The sequence below is a fragment of the Ictidomys tridecemlineatus genome, chromosome 8 (genome assembly GCF_052094955.1).
Source record: "Ictidomys tridecemlineatus isolate mIctTri1 chromosome 8, mIctTri1.hap1, whole genome shotgun sequence".
Taxonomy (NCBI): Eukaryota; Metazoa; Chordata; class Mammalia; order Rodentia; family Sciuridae; genus Ictidomys; species Ictidomys tridecemlineatus.
Genome location: NC_135484.1, coordinates 115522948 through 115548857, shown reverse-complemented (window position 1 = coordinate 115548857; position 25910 = coordinate 115522948). Strand labels below are relative to the sequence as shown.

The 25910-nt window shown below is 47.1% G+C and overlaps 1 protein-coding gene across 1 annotated transcript; it reads right to left on the bottom strand.

The window, feature by feature from the left end:
• Window positions 1-6861: 6861 nt before the first annotated feature.
• Window positions 6862-24070, bottom strand: Tcp11 (t-complex 11). Its single transcript, XM_040282519.2, has 11 exons — window positions 23934-24070; window positions 23566-23694; window positions 19926-20025; window positions 16962-17060; window positions 15013-15133; window positions 11652-11872; window positions 10861-10997; window positions 10402-10619; window positions 10126-10307; window positions 9225-9388; window positions 6862-8535 (listed from the first exon to the last, which is right to left on the bottom strand). The coding sequence occupies exons 2-11, from the start codon at window positions 23678-23680 to the stop codon at window positions 8303-8305; spliced, it is 1590 nt and encodes a 529-aa protein (XP_040138453.1). The 5' UTR covers window positions 23681-23694; window positions 23934-24070; the 3' UTR covers window positions 6862-8302.
• Between the last annotated feature and the right edge of the window lie 1840 nt (window positions 24071-25910).

Sequence of the window (25910 nt, the reverse complement as noted above, 5' to 3'; positions counted from 1 at the left end):
GCACGTCTGTCAGAACAGATGAAATGAACGGTGACACCACCACATGCTGCTAAGGGCGCAGAGGGGCTGGATCATTCGAACATTACTAGTCAAAGTATAAAATTTCACAATCTGGAAAATAGTTTAGTGGTTTCCTAAAAAACCTAATACACAAGTACTGTACGTCCTAGGAGTTACATTCCTGGAAATGTATCCCAAAGAAACAAAGACAGTGCTCACACAAAACCCGTCAATAATGCCCGTGTTCACAGCAGCACGATTCACAATAACCAAATGATGGAAGCTGCCCAGATGGCCATCAAAGGATACATGGATAAAGTCAGTGTGGTGGAGACACAGTGGAGTCTTATTCAGCCATAAAGAATGAAATTGTGTCATTTGCAGGAAATGGATGGAACTTGGAAGCATTGTGTGAAGCAAACAAACCAAACTCAGAAGGTCACGGGTCATATGTTTTCTGATGTGTGGAAGCTAGAAAGGGAAAGAAAGGGGGAAAAATTGGGAGGCATTTCATGAAAATAGAAGGGAGACCAGTAAAGGAAGAGAGCCAGGGGAGAGGAGGGCGGGAGAGGGAGGAGAGGTACTCAGGGACAAAGCTGACCCCATTATCATTGTGTAATTGTGCAAATGTGTGACGAATCCTATTATGATGCATAAATGCACTGATTTGAAAATTTTAAAAAACTGTAAATAAATGTTTGTGATAGCTATACTATTATTATAGCTATTATAACATTGTAATTTCCAGTCCTAAACTGGAAATAATCCAGATGTTGTTCAACCAGTGAAGGGTTAAATCAATGGTGGTTCATCCGTGTCATGGACTAATAGCAATAAAAAGAAAAATCATCACCGAGCCACAGAACCACCTGGATCAGCCTCCAGAGAATCACAACTATCCCCCAAAATGTAGATTCACGTTTTCTGCAGTCACAGGGATTGAACCTAAGGCTGTACCACTGAGCCACAACCCAGCTCTACTGATTTGTTTTTAAGAGGATGCATGTGTTGGGCAACCATATCTGTACATATTAACATTTCTAATAAAAACTAGGATCTAGAGATGGTGTAGCACAGCAGGCAACAGTGCCCTGGGAGGGTGTGCAGAGAACCTGCGCTCGAACAGAGCCTGGCCCGCGGTACTCACAAGGTTTCATGTATATATGTACACGCCTATGTGTATGTATGCACATTACATATTTCCATATATGAGATCTGTGTGCGCGAGTATATGCATATACTTGCCGTCCCATACACTGACTCTGAAAGGATATACATACAAAACACTAGTAATAGCCATTGCTCCTGGACAAGGGATGAGAGAGACTGACTTCACTGCGTGTGCTTCATAGACTTGTGCAGGGAGTTCCCAGCTGGTCCGGGGGGTACATCCTGATAACCTCACTGGAAGTCAGAAATCTCAAAAGTAGAAAATGCACTTAACACACCTACTGAGTATCGGCTTAGGCGAGCCTGCCTTGGATGTGTTCAGAACCCTTATATCTGCCTACTTATCTAGCAGAGTGTGTGAGTGTATGTGTATGTGTGTGTGTCTGTCTGTCTGTCTACACTTTTTTTTCCTTCAGTCACGGATGACCCCTGAGGTGAAGCAACAGGAGCTCACTCTTGGGGTGTGGAGGAGAACAAGGCGGGAACTGTGGGAAGCCATTTCTGACACGTGATTGGTGACTCCCGTTAAGGGCCTGAGGCGCTTTGGCTGTGTCGAAGCTTTCCCGGCCCTTTCCTGATGAGAGAGCCCATCCGTGTGGGGGTGTGCCTGACCACTGACCCCGGGGACCCAATCACTGACCCTGACCTTGGAGTGCAGCCCCCCCTCAACCTTCATTGGATGGAATTCTCCCCTGAATTTCTTGTTCCCCAATAAAAGGCTACTCCCAGGCGTGTTCTCTCTCTCTCTCCTGCTAGCCCTGAGTAATCCCTGCTGCCCTGCTGGGCGGTTAGAGGTGGGAACCAGAGAGGGGAGCCATCTCGGACCTAGCAATAGAAATAAGGTAACTGAGTCTGTGTGTTTTATTTCGATCTCTTCTAGCTAACTTTATGCCTAGAACCTCATTAATGAAACCATTGCGCTGGCCGCGTGGTGGAGGGAAGTCCCAGCCTCAGTGGATGACTGCAGCCCACGACGGGCAACAGCAGTAACTCCTGAGAAGGGCAAGCCTGACTTTCAGAATTACACCATGATATTAAAACTGATCTCCAAGAAGAAATTAAAGACATATAAGGAAACAGGAAAACATGGCCTATTTGCTGAGGGGAAATAAGATATCGAAAGCGTCTCTGGAAGCCTAGTCCTTGGACCTACTGAACAGAGACCAAACGTCCGCAGTCCCCTGCACCCATCATCTCACTTTCTGCAGTTTCAGTTTTCTGCAAACACATTCTGAAAATAGCAAATTGAAAATTCCAGAAATAGTTCATAACTTGCGTGCCATCCTAGTAGTGCAATGGAAGCTGGCACTGGCCTGCTCTGCCCGCCCAGAGAGGGAACAGCACTGTGACAGCGTAAGTAGAAAAGGTATTTCATACACCTACACTAGGAGCATCATACTTAGCCTCGCCCGGCTTAACTGCACTCAGAACACTTGCGTTAGCCTCCAGTCAGGCAAACCATACGCGTGAGTGTGATTTGTTTGTTTGTTTGTTTGCAGTGCCAGGATTGGAACCCAGGGCCTCATGCACTAGGCAAGTGCTCTACCACTGAGCTACATCCCCAGCTCCAAAGTATATTATATAATGAAACGTTGAAAATCTCACATAACTTATTGAATATTGTACCTGAAATTGGAAAACAGCACTATTTTAGTCAAAACAAATGACCACTAGTTGGAAGCCTCTCCATGCTACCTGCCCACTAGTCACCTACTAGCCATCCCAGTCACCAGACCAACTACCCTACGGAGCCATTATCTTACTTAACAATGGCCCCAAAGCATAAGGATGCGATGTGAGTCAGGGCTTCATTGCTAGGATAAAGCACCTCAGAAAACCAACTGCGAGAGGAGGAGGTTTGCTTCTGCTCACAGTTTTAAAGGGTCCAGCCCATTGTCAACTGGCTCCGTTGCCTTGGAGCTGAGTCGAGGCAGTGATCGTGGCAGGGGGCCTGGTGGAAGAGAGCGGCCACTTCATGGCCCCGGGGAAGTGGAGGGGACAGGGGGAAGGGGAGAGGGGGGAGGGGCCGGGGAGAGATGACCCTTCCAGGACAGGCCAACACTGACCTATTTCCTGCAACTAGGCCCCAGCACCCCGTTTCCACCGACTCCTGATAATGCCAAATTATGAACCCATCAATGATCCATTAATCCATTGATGAGGTCAGGCCCTCATGATCCAGTACTGACACTGGCAATTTGCATGTACCAAAGAGAAGCCACAAGTGCCACCCGTAAGTGAAAAGTGAACACTCTTGACTCGATAAAGGAAAAAACATCATGCTGAGTTGCTGAAATCGACAGTGAGACTCATCTGTGGATGTATGATGAAGGGAAAAGAAATCCAGCTACGTCTGCCGTCATATGTACAAAAGTCATGGCCACCGGGTACGGTAACTTAGTTGTGATGGAAAAGGCATCAAATTTGCAGGAAGACATGAAGAGAAAATGTGCCACGACTGTTGGCCACACTGTGCCCTACAGTGCTGGAGCTACACAAAAGCCTCAGCCAGGGACACGCGGCAACAAGTGACATCAAGCCATTTACTATGACTGAGGGATGGTTACACAGATTCCAGAACAGCTGTGGGCTGAAAAATACAAAGATTAGTGCCAAGGCTGTGTTTGGCACATTTCCAGGAGGGTTGAAGTTAGGAGAAAGGGTAGACCACAGGGTCGTCAGAGAGGGACCTGGCTCCTGGGAGAGACGCTCACTGGCACCCACCTGCATACAAGAGCAAAGGACGCACCAGAGCAGGGGACACAGCAGGACAGAGGGACTCTGCATGGCAATGCCACAGGGCACATGTTAAAGCCAGGGGTAAAGCAGAAGGGGACACGTGTACTCCCCAAAGGCAGGATTTACCTGCCCAGGTTCTGGCAACCTGCTGAGGAAGCACAAGTGACAGTCATCTTGCTGATGGAGCACTTTATCCCAGGAGTAACTGGGCTGGAATTTCAAGTCCTACGATCACTAGACAATGCCGCTGGCCCTTCTGGATCTGTTTGCTATAAAAAAAGACAATATTGGGCTGAGATTGTGGCTCAGCAGTAGAGCGCTCGTTCAGCACATGCGAGGCCCTGGGTTCGATCCTCAGCACCACATAAAAATAAAGATTAAAAAAAAAAAAAAGACAATATCAAGGTTGTTATTCCAAAGGTTCAAATACAACCTCGTTGCCTCAGCCCCGTGGCCAGGGCAATTATTCTGTTTTCCAAGGCCACATCACATCCCTCCGCCTGTTTTTTCTTTTTTAACTCATAACCAGTAATTGATGCAGACCCTAATCTGGACGTGAGGCAGTCTAGAAAGTCTTCTCTCCTGCTGATGCAATAATGTTCTTCAAAGTTGCAATGGATGAATTAAAACCAGAAACTGCAAATACCTGCAGGAAGAATATATAGATTGAATCAAGAGTGACTTCACAGCTTTCCCAGAGATTGATACAAAAGTGAGAAATAACACCCAGGCAGCCAGAGAAGCTGTTGGAGGAGGATTTGACAACATGCTTGAAGAACTGGAAGAACATATCATGAGCCTTGAAAAGTATCGACAAGAAAGGAACAGGAAGGACTTGTTTAGTCATTTACAGAGGAAGAGGAAGGTGAAGAGACAAGCAGAACCTCGATGTGGACATTCCTGAAATTTGTTGAAGTGTTTCAAATTGCATCAAAAGACAAAGTTACAGAGTACAGTCCTCAGATGGAAGGTAGCATTGAATCACCCATACGATCACCAGAGGATGGAAACTCTGAGGCCGTACTTGGATGAGTTAAAAGGGGGCGCAGTGGTAGTGCACTCATAATCAGTGATTGATCTAGACACACTGCAGTTCTAGAAGGTCTTCACTCCTGTTGATGAATGACATCATCAATGGCCCAGTGGCAGAGCCTACGGGAGGCCCTGGGCTCCATCCGAGGCACACAACAAACCAAAGCAACTTCCAACGAGGAGAAATTCCAATTAGTGACATCAAGTTGTTTACTACAAGTGACAGAAAAAGCCCTCAACGACTGAGGAGCTCCAGTCGTCAACCTTGCCTGCACAGACCCTCAACGCTCCACGATCAAACAGAGGGTCCTGCTGACAGATCATTAGAATGTCAATAACAGACTCCACATCCTGTACCTCACTCCACCTCACAAGAACAAGGAGAGAGAGGACAATGAAATACTTTTAGAGAGACCACATTCACAAACCTTTATTACAATTTCTATTAACTGTTTTCTTAGCAGTTATTGCTAACAACTGAAAATAATAAAAATATACAGTAATTAAAATCAGAAATGCAGGGTGGGGGCAGTTTACTACCAATCCCCCAGAAACAAACAAACAAAAAATTACAAAAAAAAACCCCACACCATGAACAACTGTATGTCAACAAAGTAGATGACCTACATAAAATGGATCAAGTCCCAGGGACATTCAAGTGACCAAAACTGATTTTAAGGAAAAAAAAATTGAATACAGAGTTTAGTAATTAAAAGCTTTTAACAAGGAAACTTCTGTAACCAGATGGCTTCACTGGTTTACTGAAGTCTAGCAAGCATTTAAAGAAAGACTAACACCATTCTTGTTAAACGAGAAAGAAAGGGAGAGAGAACACTTCTTAGCTCCGGCAGGAGGCCAGCATCACCCTAATTCCAAGCCAGGCGAAGGCACACAAAAAAGCTACAACATGATATCCTTTATGAAAACACAAAAATCCTCAATAAAATACTAGCAAACTGAATCCAACAGCATATTTAAAGGATTCTATTGTCAGACACGGTGGCAGACACCTACAGTCCAATTAGGAAGCTAGGGCAGGAGGATGGCTTCAGCCCAGAAGTTGGAGGCCAGTCTAAACAACATAGCAAGACCCCCATCTCCAAAAAAAAAAAAGCCACCAGACACCATTTTCAAGTGGTGTTACCCCATGAATGCAAGGGTGATTCATCATAGGAACATCAAATCATGCTAATATGTCACACGAATACAATGAAGAAAACCCCATGATCATTTCTTGATTCAGGAAAAAGCATTCAAACACCTTTTTCATGATAAACATGCTACATTATGAATCTTGAAAACTGAAAGAAGTCAGAAGTCAGTCAGGAAAAGCTACATGAGCTGGACACACCTGTAGTTTCAGGTACTCAGGAGGCCGAGGCAAGAGGATCCCAAGTTTGAGGCCAGCCTCAGCAACTTAATGAGACCCTGTCTTATAAGTTTTGTAGAAAGGGCTGGGGAGATGGGGATGTGGCTCAATGTTGGTAAAGCGCTTGCCCAGAGCACACACGTGAAGGCTGGGGAACGAAATGCAGCTCTGTGGTGGTCTTGCCTTAGCATGCCCAAGGCCCTGGGCTCAACCAGCGTGGCTCCGTGAACTATCCAGAGTCCGAAAACCCATCAAGACACAAAGCAGGTCAGTGGTTACCAGGGGCGAGGAGGGAGCAGGACAGAGCCACTTGTCACTAGGATGGAATTTCCTTTTGTGCTGATGAAAATGTTCTGGTCTTAGCCAGGATCTCGGATGCCACTGTGAACGATTCAGTGTCACCGACAGCAAACTTCATGTTCTATCTACAATTTAAAATACAAAAAATACTAAATCCCCTCAAAACAGTGAGGAGGATTGAATGGACTTAGAGACAGGATCCTTGTCTCTTCCATGTAGAAGCACAAGAAAAAACAATTCGAAATATCTAGTCAGTTGATTATTCCAGATTTTAATGATTGAGTACAAAGTCAGGTTCTACTGCAGCCCGGCATCGCGCCACAGCCCGCGCTCTTCCCCACGGGAATCCCTCAAGAGCACCCCTGCCTCTAAGACTCTGAGGCTTCCAAAATGTGGACGGCTTAAAAATCAGATGGTTGCAAACCAGAGAATCCAGTTCACCAGGCCTCACTGTTATTCAACACCTCACCTTTTCTGGCTCCCCTGTCCTGAGGCTGTGCAGGTGGGAGACTGGAAACTTGGGATGATCCACGCCCCCAGCTTTCTGGTCACCCCCCAGCCTCTATCCTCTAGCAAAGGGCCTCCATTAGGGGAGAGCCCTAGATCTAGAACTTCTCCGTGTTGAACTTCGCCACGAGTGTTGCTGATCTTCCCGCCCCTTGAGAAGGCCCCCTAGTGCACCTTCATGTTCTCTTGTCCACTACAAAGAGATCGCATCTGGATCACACCTGCCTCATCTCAACCACACTCTGCTGGGGATGCTCTGTTCAGTCGGCCTGAAAACCATGGGTTGGAAACCTACAGTCCAAGAGAAGCAGGTCTTTCTAGAACCTTCCCCACCGGTGTCTATCAGTGACAAGGAGCCCCTCCCAGAGCACAGAGGGGAGCTGGAGGGAAGCCCGCGCCCCCTGAGCACAATCATCCCTCTGTCTGAAGAAGAGGTGTGCTAAGCTCAGAGATGGAGCAGGAGACTCACTGGGCTAGAGAACAGGACCAGGAAAACTGACCTAAAGGCCCCGGCTGAACCCCGACAACCTGGGAGGACCGGTGAGTGCTGAGCCCTGTCCCCAGCGCCCAGGGGCATCCAGCTGCCAGTCCGCAACTGCGACTCAAGACGAAGCTGAGGCTTTTCCTGTTCCTTTACTTCGGGGATCATCCGAAACCTTCAGGGGAATCTAGTCCTGACCATGAGCTTCCTAACTGCTTCCAACCATGCCCTCTGCCCATCTGAGCTGGACAAAACAAAGGCGGCCGAGAAGTCCTTAGACTCACATCTTGGATAATTCCATGGGAGTTCTCAGAGAAATGCTTCACCTTAAGAGAAACTAATGCTAGGACCTAGTGTCTTGGATGCTCATCTGCACAGGCTTAAAGGGGACCTAAGGCCAAAGAAGGGGACATGGGGCCTGTTGACTTCTCAGCTAGCTCTGGGCTGAGGGCCGGGGCCCGACCTCAGCTGAAGCACAGGAAGAGTGGAGGGTTGTTTTTGTTTTTCTTTTCTTTTACTTTGCAGCTTGAATGTTCATTGGTGAATGGGTTTGGACCAGTTGGCATTCACTTGCTAGTCCCTTCAGCCCTGGCATACTGGCTGTGGGGGTCGGGCCTTGCTGCCCTGCCAGTCAAGGTGACGTTACCCAGGAAGATGATGGCCTTCTCCTGAGTCCAATATGCCAGGGCTCTGAGCTGGTGCTATCAGAGAGATTCCACTTTGGCGCTCAGGGCCTGAGTGGGGGAGACGAGGGTCTTGAGGATCTCCGTGTAGTAGGGGCCGAACACCTGCTGGTTGTGATGTGTCAGGTTCACAAACTTCTGGCCCAGTTCCGCCAGCTCTGCCTCAATGAGGGTGAGGCCTCCGGGAAGGTCCAACAGAGATCGCTGCACTCCAAGAACCAAACAGCACTTGAGAAACAAGTGGATCCGCTGATCTGTGAGCAGGAAGAGAGAGAGAGGGGACAGGGTAGATTTCAGGGAGAAGCACTGGTCCTGCACTCCACTCACCGCCCACTCCCCGCAGAAAGGGAAGGTGGCCTTGCTGAGGTTATGCAGCACTTAAGGGTCCGTCAGTTTCTGAGCGTTCAGGAAGACCTAAGTAGCCATCAGTCCATCCTACTGAGTATCTGGCCTGCAGGAGGATCTCAGCTGCCCGAGTCCAGGGTCTCCATTCCCACAGGTGGATAGGGCAATTCCTCATCCTGGGGACATGGGCTTCAGCCTGTTCAGCCACACTGTGGTTTTGTTTTTGTGGCGCTGGGGATGGAACTCAGGCCTGATGCACACTAGGCAGACTGTCCTACTGAGCGGCACCCCAGCCCAGCAGGGGTGTGTGTGTGTGTGTCCCTACTGGGGGATGCCAAGGGTCTCAGGTTACAGTGAGAGATCACCCAGTGGGCCAGGGTGACGTGTCCAGTTTGGACAATATCCCACACCCAAAGGCTCAAGAATCCCTGGGGGCAAATCTTCCTTAGAAGGTAGTCAGTCCTTGAACTGCAAAGGGACGTATTTCCAGCCTGGTAGTATTTCCAGGTAAACGGCGGCTGCCCAGTGACCTGGTCTGTAATCCTTGTGGTTCAGTGAGTGACATTCTGGGCTGGAACACTCCCTCTGGGACACTCACCGATGACGCTGCGGACGCAGTTCTCCTTCTTGGCGATGTTCTCGAGCTGCCCTGTCAGAGAGGACGTGTTCTCACTGCTCAGCGCAGCCAGGCCCATGGTCTTGAGGCTTTGGTGGATTTCTTGAGACACCTGCTCGCTCACAGTCTTCATAGCCTCCTCAGGCCTAGAGCAGGAAAGAAAGTCAGCTGGCACCCCGTGGTGACCCTGGCAGAGGCACAGAGACACAGCAAACTCCACAGGAATTTAGGCCCAGTTGAGAGCGAGTCCCAGCCATCTACCCAGCCCCACCCCCTGGCAAGGCCCCTGTCCAGGTACCGTGTCCTCCCTGCTTCCTTCGAAGACACCACCTGTTTCCACCCACAGCACCGCGCCCTACTCCTTGGAAGACAGACTATGAAACCAACTCTGGAGGGGCTTAGCTCTGCCCCGGGAGCCACCATCCACATTCCTTAGTCCGTGGACTTTATATGGACATTTTAAAGATCTTCCTTGGTCCTCTGTCCTACCTCCTCAGTTACAATCCTGTCCTTCTGGGGTCGGCGGGGTCTGTTTTTTGTGATGCTGGGAACTGGCCCAGAGCCTTGTAGTGCCAGGCAGGCTCGTGATCTCTGAGTCACATCCCAGCCCTGACCTGGGCCTCTGGTTCTTCTCTGCCTGGACTCAGGGGTGTTCAGTCACTGTGGCTGACCGACCAACTCCTGGGTAGGCCTAACACCGGCCATGACGTTCCCACAACAATGAAGGGCTGGTGTCTAACGACCCCTTTGCTACTAAGCATCCTCCACACTACCCTTTTTGGAAGAAAGTCTTATTTTTGTTTGTCACAAGCCTCAAGATCACTTAGAGAAAGAAACCACTGCTTGTGGGTGGCCCCCGAGGGCCTGTGGTCTGTGCGCTCACCTGGTCTTAAATTCCTCCATCAGGGACTTGGTGATGCGTTTCAGTTTATCCACAAACTGGGGCGAACCAAACAAAACGCTGCCAGAGAAACTGCTGGCCACGAGCAGGACCGAGGCCAGGATGGTCAACTGGTGCAACTGGGACTCGAGGTCCTGCAGCCGGGTTCTGTCCATCAGCAGGGTCTGGGGAGCAGAGGTCAGCGGTCATTCAGGAGAGCATGATGGCGACAGAAGGCCAGAATTCAGACAGACCCAGGCCAGGCCGCCACATTCCTACCTCGGGGAACTCTTCGTTTTCAGGGTCCCAGAGAAGGAGGTTCAGGAAGCCCTGGGACAGCACCATCGTGGGGCTCAGGGGCTCCGAGTTGCTGGCCGCCTCACTTGGCGCAGGGCCCGCCACGTTGGAGGAGTCAGGCGGGTCAAGGGCCGCGGAGGGTGGAGTGGACAGGTCGGCCGCTGCTTGCGTCAGCCACTTGGTGGTGTGGTCCAGGAGACCTGGGGCGGGGAGGGGGGGTGACAGTATCTTGGCACCTTTTCCTCTGGGGCCTGAAGACCAAGGTTCCTTTCAAAATGTCCTGGTTATTAAGTGCTCTGGGGTCTCTCTGTCTTCAACTCAAGTTCCTTCTCCCTCCCCTTACCTGAGGGAGAAACTTTCTATTCTTAAAAGAGTCCCACTGTGCTCGGGAAGGTCTCATCAGCTCCCCCCCCACTCCGCGGCTCCTCGCGGCCCACGTACTGGGCTGCTTGTTGAGCTGTTCCTGGAATTTGGCCCGCTCCAGCTGGATGGAGTGCTCCTGGAGGTGTGGCTGCAGGCTCTGGATGGTGTAGTTCACCATGTCCATCTTCATCAGGCCCAGGACCTGGAAGATCCCTCTGACACGGGAGACAGAAGAGTGACACCATGAAGGGAATCGAGTGAGGGACGCCCACCCGGGCGGGGGTCATGACGTCTCTGTTCTCTGGGATCAGGGAGGTCTTAGGACCCACTCAGTCCCACCTCCCACGTCTACAGACACGGGACACGACCGAAGCCCAGAGTGAGGGAGAGGCACAACTAGGAAGAGCTCAGTCTCTTTCCACCGTGGTCATTCTGCTGTCGCCTACAAAGGGTGGTCAGGGAAGGAAACAGCTTGTCAGGGGTGTCCTCCGCGCAGTGGGGTTACAGGGCATGCTATTTTGGCTCTCTGGGCCAACGGCAGCTTCTTTTTTTTTCTCTTCCTGGGTCTCGGTTCCTTAGTTCCTTCAGCTACTGACCCTTAGACTATGTGAAATGGGCAAGAGAAAACCTGGGGAACTGATGGCTTCACTCTTTAGGAGAGAGGATTTTGTCTTATGGAAGCATGTCACACAGCGGAGTCCCCCACAGACAAGGCCACGATGAGGCCATCTTTGGAAAAGAAAAGAACCACAAAGCCCGAGAGGAGAATAGGGGTATTAGGTCTTTAGTGGGGAAGAGTCGGCCCAGACGATGGCTATGACTGGGGCTGGGGCTGGAGCAGGTTTTGGGGGTCAGCATGAGTCTCATACCTCAGTAACCGAACGGGGTCGGTGATGTTCTCGAGCTTCTGTACGGCTTCGTCCCGGACTGGAGCGCACAGCAGAGTCATCATGTTGAGGATGTACTTTGAAAGGTAAGGGACGTCCAGGGCTCCGTGTTCTGCCTCCTGCTTGATCAACTCCATGTCCAGAGCCTCTTCGATCTCACTTCTCAGGCGGTTCTGACGCGGTAACAGCAGTGACAGCAAGATCTGCCCAGGACAGAAGGTCAAGAGGAGTCCGGTTCTGTTCAGAGCCCCAACTCTCCCCAGTGGGGAAATCTCTTACCCTGAGCCACATCCCAGCCCTGCGCCACCCCTTTAGCCAGGGACAGCCTGTAACTTTTTAAGATTTTTTTAGTTGTAGATGGACACAACACCTTTGTTTTATGTATTTATTTATATGTGGTGCTGAGGATCGAACCCAGGGCCTCACGCGAGCACTCGACCACTGAGCCCCAGCCCCAGCCCTCCAGGTTATATCTTTTTTTAAGCATATAAAGCAGGGTTTATTTTAAAAGGGGTAACAGATTTCTCCCAGGAGGGAGAAGGGCCATAGCTGGTGTCCTGGTACCCCAGGAGGTGGGCGTCCTGGGCCTCCTTTGTTCTCCTGCCCTCCTGTCTCCCTTCCTGCGTATGTGACGAGACCCTGTAACTGCTTGGTGAGATGGCCAAAAGGTGGATCCCAGCCTGTATCTTTTGGGGAACACAATTTGAGCCCCTAAATTCCTCATAGGATATTATTTATCTTTGTTTAGAGGCCAATGATAATTCAAATTTTAAGGGGACCAATTATAGCAATAATGTATCATTTTCTACACAAAATGGGATAAAGAGATGGATAAACTTAAGGAGTGTAATTAAAAAGTACAGAGTACAACAAACATCAGATGTCATCGCATGATGTGACCATTCAGTTGTACAGGGAGGCCTCCTGGAGAGGCAGTGACCAAACAGACCAGGGAGCTGTTCCACGGCACCTAAAGTCACCTGTTAACCCAAAAATGTAGGTTCCTGGTGGACAGGGATTCGAATTCACCTCTCTGCCTCTGGAACACACACCGTGGCGAGGCCTGGGCCCCAGGCTTCATCCAGGGGAGCGCTTCACATTAGAGAAGACGGCGCTGCTCACACCACCTACCCTGACAGTCAAGCTAGGACAGTTACCCGTTGGGAGACGGTTCCAAACCAGCCCTGCAGCGCCTGCTCTGAGAAGATGGGGCTGGTCCTTGAACTCCCGTTCCTTTGCTGGTTGGGAGGCTGCTGTGCATGGAGGGCACCAAAGGGATTCTCAGGAGGAAGGGCCTTCCTCCCTGGCTCCGCCCTCTCCTCCCAGCAACTTCCTACATCACAGAAGCGTCTCTGTTCAAACCAGGCCTGCTTCCTGCCCCCTACCCTACCCTGACTGACCAACAAGTCAGCCCTGTAAGTGAGATTTGAACCCCAACACTTGCCCCTGGATTCCATGAGCAGGACGCAGTGAGCGCTTCAGACACCTCAGAGAGGTGAGCAGATCAGAAGACGGAGACCGCCCCCACACACAGACTTGGAGGCCGGCACACCTCTGGTTTCTACAGCTGCAGGTATTCCCTCCCAGACAAAAACAAGTAACAAGTTGCTACCTTCAAACCACTACCATCACAACAGAGGCACACTTGGTAGGCTTTTCTGGATTTTTGAGGCAACATACATCCACCAGATTTGAGTTGACTCATTTAGAATCACTCATAAGGTTATAAATCTCCAGTGAGTAGCAGAGCAAGAGCATCCTCTGCAGCAAGTTCAGACTGCAAGCCACTCTACTGCCTGGGTCTTATGACCCAGGAGATCCAATGGCATCCCAAGTGTCCATGGTCATCAAGGATGCTGTGAAGAAACGTCTTGCAGGCAACCGTAGGAGAATCCCAACATAGACCTTTGGGGTTCTAAAGCACATCGACACCCTCTGTTGCAGATGACTATCTGCCTTTTGAGAAATGGCTCACCACTGAGCCTATGGCATCAAGTGACCATAGGGCTGAGCTTCCCACCAGGAGCTAGGTGCTGTGTGTCGGACCCAGCCAATCTCAGTGGACAAGCACAACAGGAATACATCATCAAATAAAATGACCCATAAGCAACCAAGCATATAATGGAAAAAAGGACAAGGAGACCAACAGAGAGAGATCCCAGAAGGAAACCTGGTCAAATGATGTTGAACAGCAAGGCCAAGAGCATTTGATGGGGAAAGAACATCTTTTTCAACAAATGGTGTTGGAAAAACACCGCATATAAAAGAAAAAAATATCTGCACATAAAAGAATGAAGCTGAATGAAGTTATTTATTAAAAAATAATTCAAAATGGATCAAAGATCTAAAAACACTTAAAACAGATCATAGGAAGGGATGGGGTGTGGCTTGGTGGAAGAGCACTTGCTAATGTGCAAGTCATATATCTACAAAGATCAAGTATCTAGAATATGTAAAGAACACCTAAAATTCAGCAACAAAAAGGCAAACAACCCTATTTAAAGATGGACAAAAGACTTGGATAAACATTTCTTCAAAGATGTAAAAATGGCCAGTAAGTACATGAATAGGTGCAAGTGAAATCCACAGTGAGATAATGTTTCACCCCCATTAGGAAAGCTATGATCAAAAAACTAGAACACAGCACCAGGCACAGTGGTGCATGCCTGTAACCCAGCTGCTGCAGGAGGATTACAAGTTCAAGGCCAGTCTCAGCAACTTTGCAAGACCCTGTCTCAAAATAAAAAATAAAAAGGGCTTGGGATGTAGCTCAGTGGTAAAATCACCCTGGGCTCAACCCTCAGTATTACACACCAAGGGGAAAAAAAAGTTAGAAAATGTAAAGTGTTGGCGAAGATGTAGAGAAACTGAAACCCTGGTGCACTGGTGGTGGGAATGTACAGCTGCTGTGGAGGAGTTGGCAGTTCTTCAAAATGTCAACCATAAAATTACCATATGATCCAGCCATTCCATTTCTAAGCATCCACCTACAAGAATTACAAGCAGGGATTCAAATAGATGCTTGTATACCAATGTTGATAACAGTATTATTCACCGTAGTCAAAAGACAAAAGCAAACATATCAATCAACTGATGAATAAAGAAAATGTGGTTTATCCAAAGCATGGAATATCACTCAGCCATAAAAAGGAATGAAATTCTGGCAAGCACCCTCATTTCTCTAATTCTGTTGTCATAGTTATTTTGATATTAAACCATTCCTGTTCAAATTTCCTTGTGACTGATTCATGGACCATGTTCAGTTAGGATTTGCTAGTCATTGATACTCAGTATTAGCTCAAGATATCTGGGAACTTTCTATTTACAAATGGAAGTCACTCACCTCTTTGATTTCTTTCAGAAGTTCGAGAGCACAACTGAAGTCAGGGGGAGTAGCTGTTAGCTGTTCCTTAAGATGGTCCCAAAAGTCATTGTGCATTGTCTCCTTGACCTTGCCTTCCGAACTGTGATAGGTTAAAAGAGAGATCACTCTATCTACCCAAAAACATAGGTATAGAATAATAATTCCTAAGCCCCAAACAGTATTTGACATGGAAAAACTTGATGATACGGATAAGAAAATGCCTGGACTCTGTCTGGCTGCAGCAGAGCTGAACAAGCTGCGTGAGACAGAGATCAAGGGCATCACAAAACCTCAGCTGGTTCCAGAGCAGCCCCCTCTGTAGGAGGAAGAGCTGACCAAGGTGAAGTCAGGCTGCTTTGGCGCTGTTGTGCACTCTGCCTAGACATGTGACTCAGTGTGAGTGTGAGTGTGTGTGTGTGCGCGTGTGTTTATATATGGCACTAAATGAAATTGATCTTTCATTTTCTTAGACTCCTAATCTGGGAAAAAGTTTTCCTTCTTTGATAAACACCTGACGGTCCGAGGATCTCCCCATCTGCAGGTCTAAAACAAAATCACCGCCTTTCCCTCCCACACCTATTCCCTCTCAATTCCCAGGCTCAATGGCATTACCATCTAAACAGTCAAGGGAACTAGAGAGAGTGGCCTTTTTTTTTCTACTTTAAAAATATACACGATGCGAGGGGTTGGGGATTTAGTTCAGTGGCAGAGCACTGGCCTAGCACATGCAAGACCCTGAGTTCGGTCCTCATCCCTGAGGAAAAAAAGTATAAAATATATACACACAAAGGCAATTCAACTGAGAAAGGAGAACTATTTCAACAAATGGTGTTGGAATGACCATACATCCACATGCAAAAAATTAACCTAAACAGATTTTATGCCCTTCACAAAAGTTAACTCAAAGTGGAGTGCAGATCTAAAAGTAAAACAATAAACAATAAAACTTCAAGAAGGTGACACAGGAGAAAACCTAAGTGACCTTGGGTTTCATGATCAATTTTTAGAGACAGTACCAAAAACAACATCCAGGAAATGAAAAATTGGTAAGTTGGGAGTCATTAAAATTAGAAACTTCTGCTCTGTGAAAGACATTACCAAGAAAATGAAAAGACAAGCCACAGACTGGAGATGGTCTTTGATAAAGAATATGTATCCAAAATGATCAAAGAACTCCTAAAACTCAAGAAAATGAACAATGGGGAAAGGTGAGGACTATGTAGCAGGTCCCTCTTACCATCATCAGACAATATATTCAGTCCCAAGGATTGTCCTTTAGCTTGATCTTAGGTCTGTCTGATAATAATGTCACAATATTAAATAATGGCTGGACAAGGCACATGACTATAATCCCAGCAACTTGGGAGGCTGAAGCAGGAGGATCATAAATTTGAAGCCAGCCTCAGCATTTTAGTGAGACCCTATTTCAATTAATTAATCGAACAAATTTTTAAAATATTTTTAGTTTTTGTACTGCGGATTGAACCCAGAGGTGCTTAACCACTGAGCTACATCCCCAGTCCTTTTCATGTTTTGAGACAGGGTGTCACTAAGTTGCTATGACTGGCTAGAACTTATGATCCTCCTGCCTCAGCCTCCCGAGGCGTGCTAATTTTAGCCACACCAGGCTAAAATTCTTTAAATCAGAAGACTTTTTGAGTCTCTGAGTCCCTAGTTTAAACTTCTCCTCCATTGAATCTAACTCTTATTTCTTCAGTAAATTAATTCCTTAAATTCAGGAGAAAAACATCTGAAGAAAAATTAGTTTGAATTGTTTGTTTTGAATCTGTGTGATGCTCGGCTGTTGGGGTTCTCATTTGTCAGGGGTTCTTTCCTCCTCTGTGTTTTACTGTTCCTCGGTGGGTCAGTGTATCTGGGGTCTGTGGGAAGGCGGCCACCACCAGGCGGGAACCCTGGCCGCCGCCTACCGACCACTGAGCTGTCTCAGCTCTTCCTTCTTCTTGCCCATCTTTGCAAATGGTCTGCCTCGTGAAAGGGTCGCATCCTTTCCTCCCTCTTCTGAAGACCTTGGGAAAAGTCATAAAAGATTTTGTTAGTTTTGGTCTCGAGTAAAAACTAATCTGATTTATACTTGTGCCTTGAGTCACCTGAACATGTACTGTTGGTTTGGAATTCTGACTTTTATTCTGAGCATAAGGATTTTTTTCCTTCTCTCCTAAGCAACAATGGAACTATACACTCAAAGAGAAAGAAACTGGTGTATTCTGACACTTCAAATAGCTCTATGTTGGGCAGAGAAAAATCTTTTTTCCATCTTAGTTGGAAATCTGCTCTCTGATATGAAAGACAAGATGATAGACAGATGGGTCAGCCCCTTCATTACAGTAGGCTGCAACCCAAATTTTAAAAAATTAATGTCAACCCCCTTTGCCTTGCGACTTTTTTTTTCAAGTGTTGGGAATCAAACCCAGGGTCTCATGCATGCTGGGCAACCACTCTGCCACCAAGCTATAGCTTTTTTTATTTTTTATTTTGAGACAGGCACTCACTAAGGTGCTGACCTTAAACTTGCAATCCTCCTGCCTCAGCCTCCTGAGCAGTTGGGATCACAGGCGTGCGCCATGGCACTCAGCTGCAACTTGAATTTTTATAAAGACATAAGTGTGATTCTACAAGCAACTCAAAGTCCACCAGTTGTTCTCATCAACCACAGAAACTTCCCTGCTTGCCTTTAAGGTTTACAGATATTTAAGAATGAGGATATTAAAAACAGAACTGTCCTGTACTTAAAAAGAAGGAAAAAGGTTTTTAAAAAGAGCTCCATGATCTAAACTTGGGCCAATTAAAGGCTGATGTTCAGGGTATCATTTTTGTAACATTTCTCTCTCAGTAGGCTCCTGCTCTCTCATGGAAATTTCTCAGTCAACTGAACCCCTGTTATTTATTTGTTTATTTATTTATTCCACAGTGGAATGCATTTTGACACACTGTTCACAAGTGGAGCAAACTTCTCATTCCTCTGGCTGTACCTGGTGCAGATGCACTGCAGTAGAGTAGTCGTGCATGTGTAGAGGGTCTGTCTCAATCTCTGTCTTTTCCATCCCACCACCCCATCCCTCCCTCACTCCCCTCTACACAAACCAGACTGCCTTCATTGCTGCCTCCCCCCACTAAGAATCAGCATCCAGTTATCAGAGAAAATATTCGGCTTTTAACCTTCTGTTTTCTGAACACCTGCCGATCATTCACTCCTCTCCCCACACTGGCTTCTCTGAGGCTGGATCCTTGCATTTCCTCCTCCTGTTGCCACTTCCGATCCTCCATTCAGTTCCCTTTAAGGCTCCCCTGTAAGCCCTGCACCTCTATTTGGGGGTTAGTGGATGAAAATCTACCAGAGGAAACACTGGGGTGGGTTCTGGTCCCTCTAGGAAGGTGCTGAAGGAGGTGTCTGGTGACCCTGAGACCCTTGAAGAAGGCAGGTAAGGTGCCTCCCCTTTGGGGGTCTTCTGTCTTCCTCATGGAGTCCCAAAAGTCATGAGTAGATTCCTTTCAGATCTGAAGCTCTTTTAGGCACTGGTCTCCCTGATCTCTGGGTCTGGGGGTACCAAGGGTCACTTCATGCTCTAAGAGGGCCCTTGGCCTCCGGGTTCTCCTAGCTGAGGGCCACAAGATGCAAGTTCAGAGGAAACAAAGTTCCAGTGAGTGGTCATCACTGCAGGGGCCAACTGTGGCTTTCTGTCCATTTTGTTTCTTTGTGTAAGAGACACCTCAGACACCTCAGATTTCTCACAGGGTCAGATAAAAATTGGCAGCAAATGTCAACTTACTGCCCCCACCCCCCAAAAAAAAATCATTGGCCATTGGTTGAGACCTCTGAGCCAAAGCCACAGCCTGATGTTAGAAACAGTGAACACAAGAGGTTGTTAGAACCCAGTCACCCCTCCACCACCACCCCCACCCCCGCCACAAATAAGATTCCTCTGAGACGGGCTGCCCGTGGGCTGGTGGGTGCTGGGTCCCCTGCTGGCCTTGGACAGTCGCCCTGACCATGAGGTCTATAGGAAAAGCACGTCACAGACCAGCCCCCTGGCTTTCCCCTCTGCTCTGTCACCCAAGATTCAAAGTAGAAACGGGATCTTTAATTTCTGAGGATCTGAATGCTGGGCCCCAGAAGCTGCAAATCCAGTTGGTCCTACTGGTTAATGGCTGTGCTCTGAACTCATTGATCCAGTTAAGAAACAAGTTAAATCGGAAAGCCTCCTATCTGGGGCTGGGGTTGTGGCTCAGTGGTACAGTGCTTGCCTAGCATGTGAGAGGCCCTGGGTTCCACCATCCTCAACACCACATAAAAGAAAGGATAGATAAATAAATAAAGGTACTGTGTCCATCTACAACTAAAACAGTTACTAATGTGCAACTTTCTGGCATTCAGCTGGTTGTGTTGTATAGGCTTCTGGATTTTCTTTTAGACTCTGTATTTCATCATAAAATCCTGTGATGAATTTCTAAGACTGTTACCTTGACATCCATTTTAAATCCTCCTTTGACACACCTCAAACTCCTTGGAAACTCTCCCATTCTTTCTCTGTGCTCTTGAGATGTGAATGTTCTTCTCTAAACCATAATTCAGGTTGAACACTCTCAGTCTGAAATCAAAAAATGCTCCCAAACCCCAAGCTTGCTGAGCGCCAGGCTCCTTCCTCAAGTCTGTCAGAGAAGATCTGAAATGCACCCAGCTAGTTATTCCGTTTATTTGCTGGTTAAATAACATTTGCTTCTTACTAATAATGCTATCACGACTTGATCTTCTGTATTATAACACAAACGCTAAGTGTATCGTTACCAAAAATGCTTTGAGTCTGGACAGAAGCCATCAGTGCTAAACCCTGATGCCGGGGTGAACCAAATGGAGAAAGCAGGAGAATCCATACCTATTTGAAGGCAAATTTTCCTCCCCATGGAAATCACGATTCAATCCAATCTCACTGCTCATCTTGGAAACTTCATTGATCGTCTCTGTCAGATCTGAAACTGAAAGTACTTAGGGTGGACAAAAGTGAACCTACGAGAGTTTGAATTTCTATTTTATTCAGAGATTCGCTCAAGGTAGTAGGCTTCAAAGTTATAATAACAGATTCACTCACATACTAGTTATTTATGTTTTCTGAACTCCCTGCCCCATGACAGTGCTGGAAACTCTTAGGGTAGTCCAACAAAAGGGGAAAGGAAAAGATAAAGAGGTCAATTTATTAAAAAATATTAAGTGAGAGCTGGGGCTGCAGCTCAGTAGTAGAGTGCTTGCCTGCACATATGAGGCACTGCGTTTGATCCTCAGCACCATGTAAAAATAGAAAGAGAGAGAGAGAAATTTTAAAAAAATTTAGGGCTGGGAATGTGGCTCAAGCAGTAATGCGCTTCCCTGGCATGTGCAGGGCGCTGGGTTCGATCCTCAGCACTATATAAAATAAAGATGGTGTGTCCACCGAAAACTGAAAAATAAATATTAAAAAAATTCTCTCTCTCTCAAAAAAAAAATTAAGTGAAACTAACTAAAAACTTCTCTTAAAAAAAATCACACTCTCATTCTCTTAAAATCACACTACTTAGGAGGCTGAGACAGGAGGATTGCAAACTGGAGGCCAGCCTGAGAAACTAAGCAAGATCATATCTCAAAATAAAATGGAAAAAAAAGACTGGCAATGTAGCTCAGAGGCAGAGTGCTTGCCTAGCATGTATGAAGCCTTGGGTTCAATTCCAAGTACCTCAAAAAAAAAAAAAAGTAAAATCACAAAACTGCAAAGAAACAACTTATGATTTGTAAGAATAAACACTGATGTGTTAAAGTCCTTTTACTTCCTGCCTCTGCTGCTACCTGCCAAAGATGAAAGCCAGATTCCCACTGGAAATGACACTCAGATGTCACTGAATAGTGCCAGTGTCAATTAGTCTTCTAAGGCAGTAGTTCCCAGATTCTAGAATTTCACAGAGTAATAAAATTTCCAAAAAGATTTTAAGCAACTGACCACAACTTTCCAACTTTTATTTTACCAACTATGGACAAGCAAAAACAAGCAATAGAAATTCCTCTCTATGGCCTGGGGCTGTTGCTCAGTGGCGGAGCGCTTGCCTAGTTGCACCACATAAAAATAAATAAAGATATTGTGCCCATGTACAACTAAAAATAAATAAATAAATGTGAAAATTCCCCTCTAGTATGCTAAAATTATTTTGTAAAAGAAAGGATCATTTAATCTAAAAAAAAAATTGTCAAAATAAAGAGCAATTAAAGTTGAATCAATTTCACTTTTAGTTTCAGGAAAAGTCATTACAATATCTTTATGATTTCATTGCCAATAACATATCATATATATATGTACATATATATATTTATTATTTTTTTTAGTACAGATTACTGAGGGCCACTCTACCACATCTCTAGCCCTTTTCATTTTTTGAGAAAGAGTCTTGCTACATTGCTGAAGGCGGGCCTCAAACATGTGATCCTCCTGCCTCAGCCTCCAAAGTAGATGAGATTATAGGCATGCACTACTATGCCTTGGGCTAATAATAATTTCATATTGCTAAGAATCTTGTCACAGACCAGCACCAGCATTTGGAAACCACAGTTCTAGTCCACCCATTTCACTGCAGTACTGGGATTCAAGCCAGAGGCCCTCTACCAATGAACCTTTTCATTCACAGCCATTTTTTTATTATTTTGAGCCAGGGTCTGTCTCACTAAATTGTTGAAGCTGACCTCCAACTTGCTGTCCTCCTGCTTCAGCCTCCCTAGCTGTGAACTGATAACTGTTGAAGCTGGGTGATGGATAAATGGAGGAGGGTCATTATATTAGTTCTGCTTTTATAAAAATTTCCTATAGTCAAAGATTTTAAAATGTAAAAAGAAAAGTTATAGAAAAGAATTTACACAAGACAGTGCCTTTCTTAGAAAAATGATAAAGTTTTAGAGGTAAAGTAGAGTCTCTGGGACAGTATAGGGGAGAAAATACAGATATGGAGAGAAAAAAAAGCAATATCGGAGAAAAGTAATGTAAGTGCTCACTTTTTTAACTTTCAACAAATTTGAAATATTTCAAACAAAAAAGTTAAGGGGAAAATGTGATTCTAGACATTTATAGAAAAATTCAGTCTTAGGTGAACAAAGTTGAGCTGAACCATCAAGTGGGTGGGCGAAATTCCCTCGATTTTTACAGCTTCTCTTAAGAAAAAGTTCCAGTCAAAATGGCATAACACAAATATGCAGAATCTCTGCTAAATTATAATGCTAAATGAAAATTAGCCACAATAGTTTACTAAAGGATTTTCCCCCATTGAAAGACTATTCAGTTGTTCACAAGTACAGAACTAAGCCACTCTAGGAACGCTCTAAGATTCAGGAAAGAGGGCTCAAGAATAATTAGAGATAAAAATGTGACTAAAATAGATTTTTTAAAATCCAGATGCTGCCAGGGGCGGTGGTGCACACCTGTAAGCTCAGCAGTTCCGGCGGCTGAGGCAGGAGGATCGCAGCAAGCTCAAAGCCAGCCTCAGTAAAAGTGAGGCGCTAGGCAACTCAGTGAGACCCTGTCTCTAAATAAAATACAAAATAGGGCTGAGGATGTGGCTCAGTTGTCGAGTGCTCCTGAATTCAATCCCTGGTACCAAAAAACAAACAAATAGAAACAATTCCAAGGACAAAGAATTTTTCAAAATAAAATAACTAGTAACTTAACCTAGTCAAAATATACAAAATTTCAAAAATGTTTTGAAGGAATTTGGTTATTCACTTTACTGTGAGTTATCTCACCAAGGGATTCATTTAAATAATCACTGTAAGAAAAAAAAAAATCTTTCGCCCATCAGGTCCCATCTGTCCAATGCGCGCCAGTGCGCCTTTTGGGTGCGTTTGTTAACCAGCAGCGACCCCGAGTGGTCATAAGAGAAACGAGTCTAATTTAACTTCAGTGCGAACTAAATTTTCCCATTGTCCATCTTCACGAATTTTAGCTCAAGTTGATGCACGTGGGCAGCCCTTCAAATTGATGGCTTGAGACTCCATGAGGTTTGACGTATGGGTTAGTGTGGAAGAGACCTGGTGACCTGATATGAACACCAAAGGACACCTTTCTACAGGGTGCAGAGCTGGCGTATGAGCCTAGGACAGCATCACTTCAGGCCAACAAAGTACCTAAAAAACACAATTCCCATCTAGGGAATTTGAGTTATTTTTTTTTAAAAAATTAACCCCAGATATCTGTCATTTTCCACTCAAGTTCCAAAGATGGCTTAGAACTGACTCAGCCTCAAATCTTCGATTCAAGTAATCCCACGTGGCTTCTTTCTCGGGGATGTGACTCTCTGAAGCCCTCTAGTCCCCAGAGGGCCTAGGCCTGTGAGTGAAGACAGGACAGGGACAGGGACAGGCGCAGGGGGGAGAAGAGGGCGCCAGAGCGCACCTGGGGCTCCCTCAACGTGGTCCCCTCAAGGGCGCTGCAGCGCAGGGGGCAGGCTCCCTGCGATCGACGGGACCCACACGGGGCACCCCAAAGGGTCTCGGGGACCTGGACCTACGCGAAGGGTTGTCCTGGGAGCTGTTCTCGTCTTCCTGGGTCGGTTCTGAGGACTCGGGCTCGCAGGAGCCGCTGCCAGGTTCTTTTGCGGGCACATTCTCCTTGATGTCGGGCATTTTGCTGGTGGTATCTGGGTGGGGGAGAAATGGTGTGCTGTTGGCGACGGGGAGGGGGCTCCCCAACCGCCCAGGGGGTCCTGAGGCCCGGGCGGCGGCTTCAGAGTTTCCAGGAGCTGGGGCGCCCAGGCGGACAGGCCAGCCCAGGGCTGAGACCAGGAGCCCCGGGCAGCGGGGCGGCCAGGCCCCTTTCTCCGCCGCCGGGGACCACCTCTCCGGGGCGCCCCGCTCGGGTTGGGCCGCAGCCTCTCACCTTCTCCCCGCCGCTGGCCGCCCACTCTGGCGTCGGCTCGGGTGGCCGCCTCCTGCCTCGCGGCCCGGACCGAACCACCGCGGCGGGGGTGGCGGGGCGGGGGCGGCCGCGCGGAGACGCGCAGACAACGAAGCCCACCGGGCGCACGCCCCCGCCGCTGGCCAGGGGCGCACGTGGGAGGGTCCCGCTCTGAAAACAAACCGTCCGGGTCGCCCGGGGCAACCGGGCGGGGCACCGGCCGCTGGCCACCCGCAACCCGCCGAGGCAGGAGCTGCAGGCTCGTGCTCCCTCGCCAGTTCGACGCCTGCGAGGCCGCCGGTTACCAGGCCGACCCGCTCGCGCCCCCGCTAGAAAAGATCACCTGGAACTACTTAGGGGCCAGCAGTCTGTGGGCTTCCCCCAGGCTCTGCACCACCACACCTAGGAGGGCTGTTGCTTCAGTGCACCCTCGGCCCCCTGGCCCAGGGTCAGTCATCTGCAAAGCTGTAAGGGTGGGAGGTGGGAGGTGGGCTAGGACGTTCAGGCTCTTCCTGCAAGATGGCTAGCCCGGGGCTCCCCTGAGACCTGGGGGCCGGCCCTCCTGCTCCTTGGCTTCAGATCACCGTCCACTCCTGATTCTGAGTCTGATCTGTGGTTTCTGGAATGATGCGAGGACCCGGAGTGTCTTCCCTTCCCCCAATCCCTGCCCCTTGGGGAGAGAAATTGAAAATGACATCTCCACTCCACATTCTCCCACCCCTCTCCGTTACTGACCTGATTTCTTATCATAAAAGGTATTTTTGTTTGCTTGTTTGTTTTTGTTTTTTAACTTAAAAAAAATAAAGTATCGCCTAAGAAACTGAATTAGCTGGAAGTGGTGGTGCATGTCTATAATTCCAGACACTTGGAAGGCTGAGGCAGGAGGATTGAGAGTTCAAAGCCAGCCTCGGCAACTTAACAAGGCCCTGTGCAACTCAGTGAGACCCTGTCTCTATAAAGAAAATATTTTAAAAATATATATTAAAAGGGCCAAGGATGTGTCCCAATGGTTTAGCACCCCTGGGTTCAATCTCAGGAAAGAAAGAAAGGAAGAAAGTTACCGTTCACCCAAAGAATATCTCAAACTAACCTTCTCCCTCCTCCTTGCCCTTTCCTGACATTTCTCCTAGAGGATCAATTGTGAGGCAGACTGGCCTTCATGCTGTTACTGATTTCTAGTTCATACCACTGTGGTCAGGAAATATACTTGACTTGGATTTACTAAGCCTTGTTTTATGCCCTAACATGCAATCTACCTTGGAGAATGTTCCATGTGCTCTTGAGAAGAATGTATGTCCACCAGCCACTTCAGTAAATAGTCGCTTCATTATTATGAGAGAGGTATTTAGACTGGGCAGTTAATTTCTCTTTAAAAAAACTTCCGGGAATCTGTTTGGGCATTTTAATGTCTGGGAGAAAGCTTATAAAGTAATACCAATTTGTTCCTGCCCCCCACAAAAAAGGATTGCTGTAAAACTCTCCCTAATGATGCCTGAAATTCCCCTAACAGTTCATTTGTATCAATGAAATAGTGTCCTCTTAATATCCAATTCTCAGGGATAGTCAGTGGGACGAAAGTTGTGCAGAACATGGGGGTGGGAAACTGCAGATAGAAGAGGAAAAAAGAGTTGGGGGTAGCAGAGAACACAAATTAGAATTTTCCCAGGGTCAGACTAGGTACAGCATTTCATGATCTTTTATCACTAATACTTATCAGAACTAACCAGGCAAAAGTTAGAGGTTGGGGGAATAGAAAGATAATGTGAGAGATATACCCTCCTTCCCTTTGGGGTCTTAGTTAATCACTGATTTTGGTTTAATGATTTACTCAGTCCTTTTACATTGCAAATCCATATGCTCTGAACACAAGCCTAGCTATTCAGTAGGCAAGGTAGGTGTTATATTGGACCATTTAATAGGTGAGCAAATGGGATCTGAGAGATTTCAGGGAGTAAGCAA

Coding starts and splice junctions, on each gene's coding strand:
- Tcp11 (XM_040282519.2), bottom strand. CDS start 23,680: ATGCCCGACATCAAGGAGAATGTGCCCGCAAAAGAACCTGGCAGCGGC. Junction 11,873..15,012: donor TTCTGAAAGAAATCAAAGAG/GTGAGTGACTTC, acceptor TGTCCTGGGCAG/ATCTTGCTGTCACTGCTGTT. Junction 10,308..10,401: donor AAAACGAAGAGTTCCCCGAG/GTAGGAATGTGG, acceptor TCTGCTCCCCAG/ACCCTGCTGATGGACAGAAC.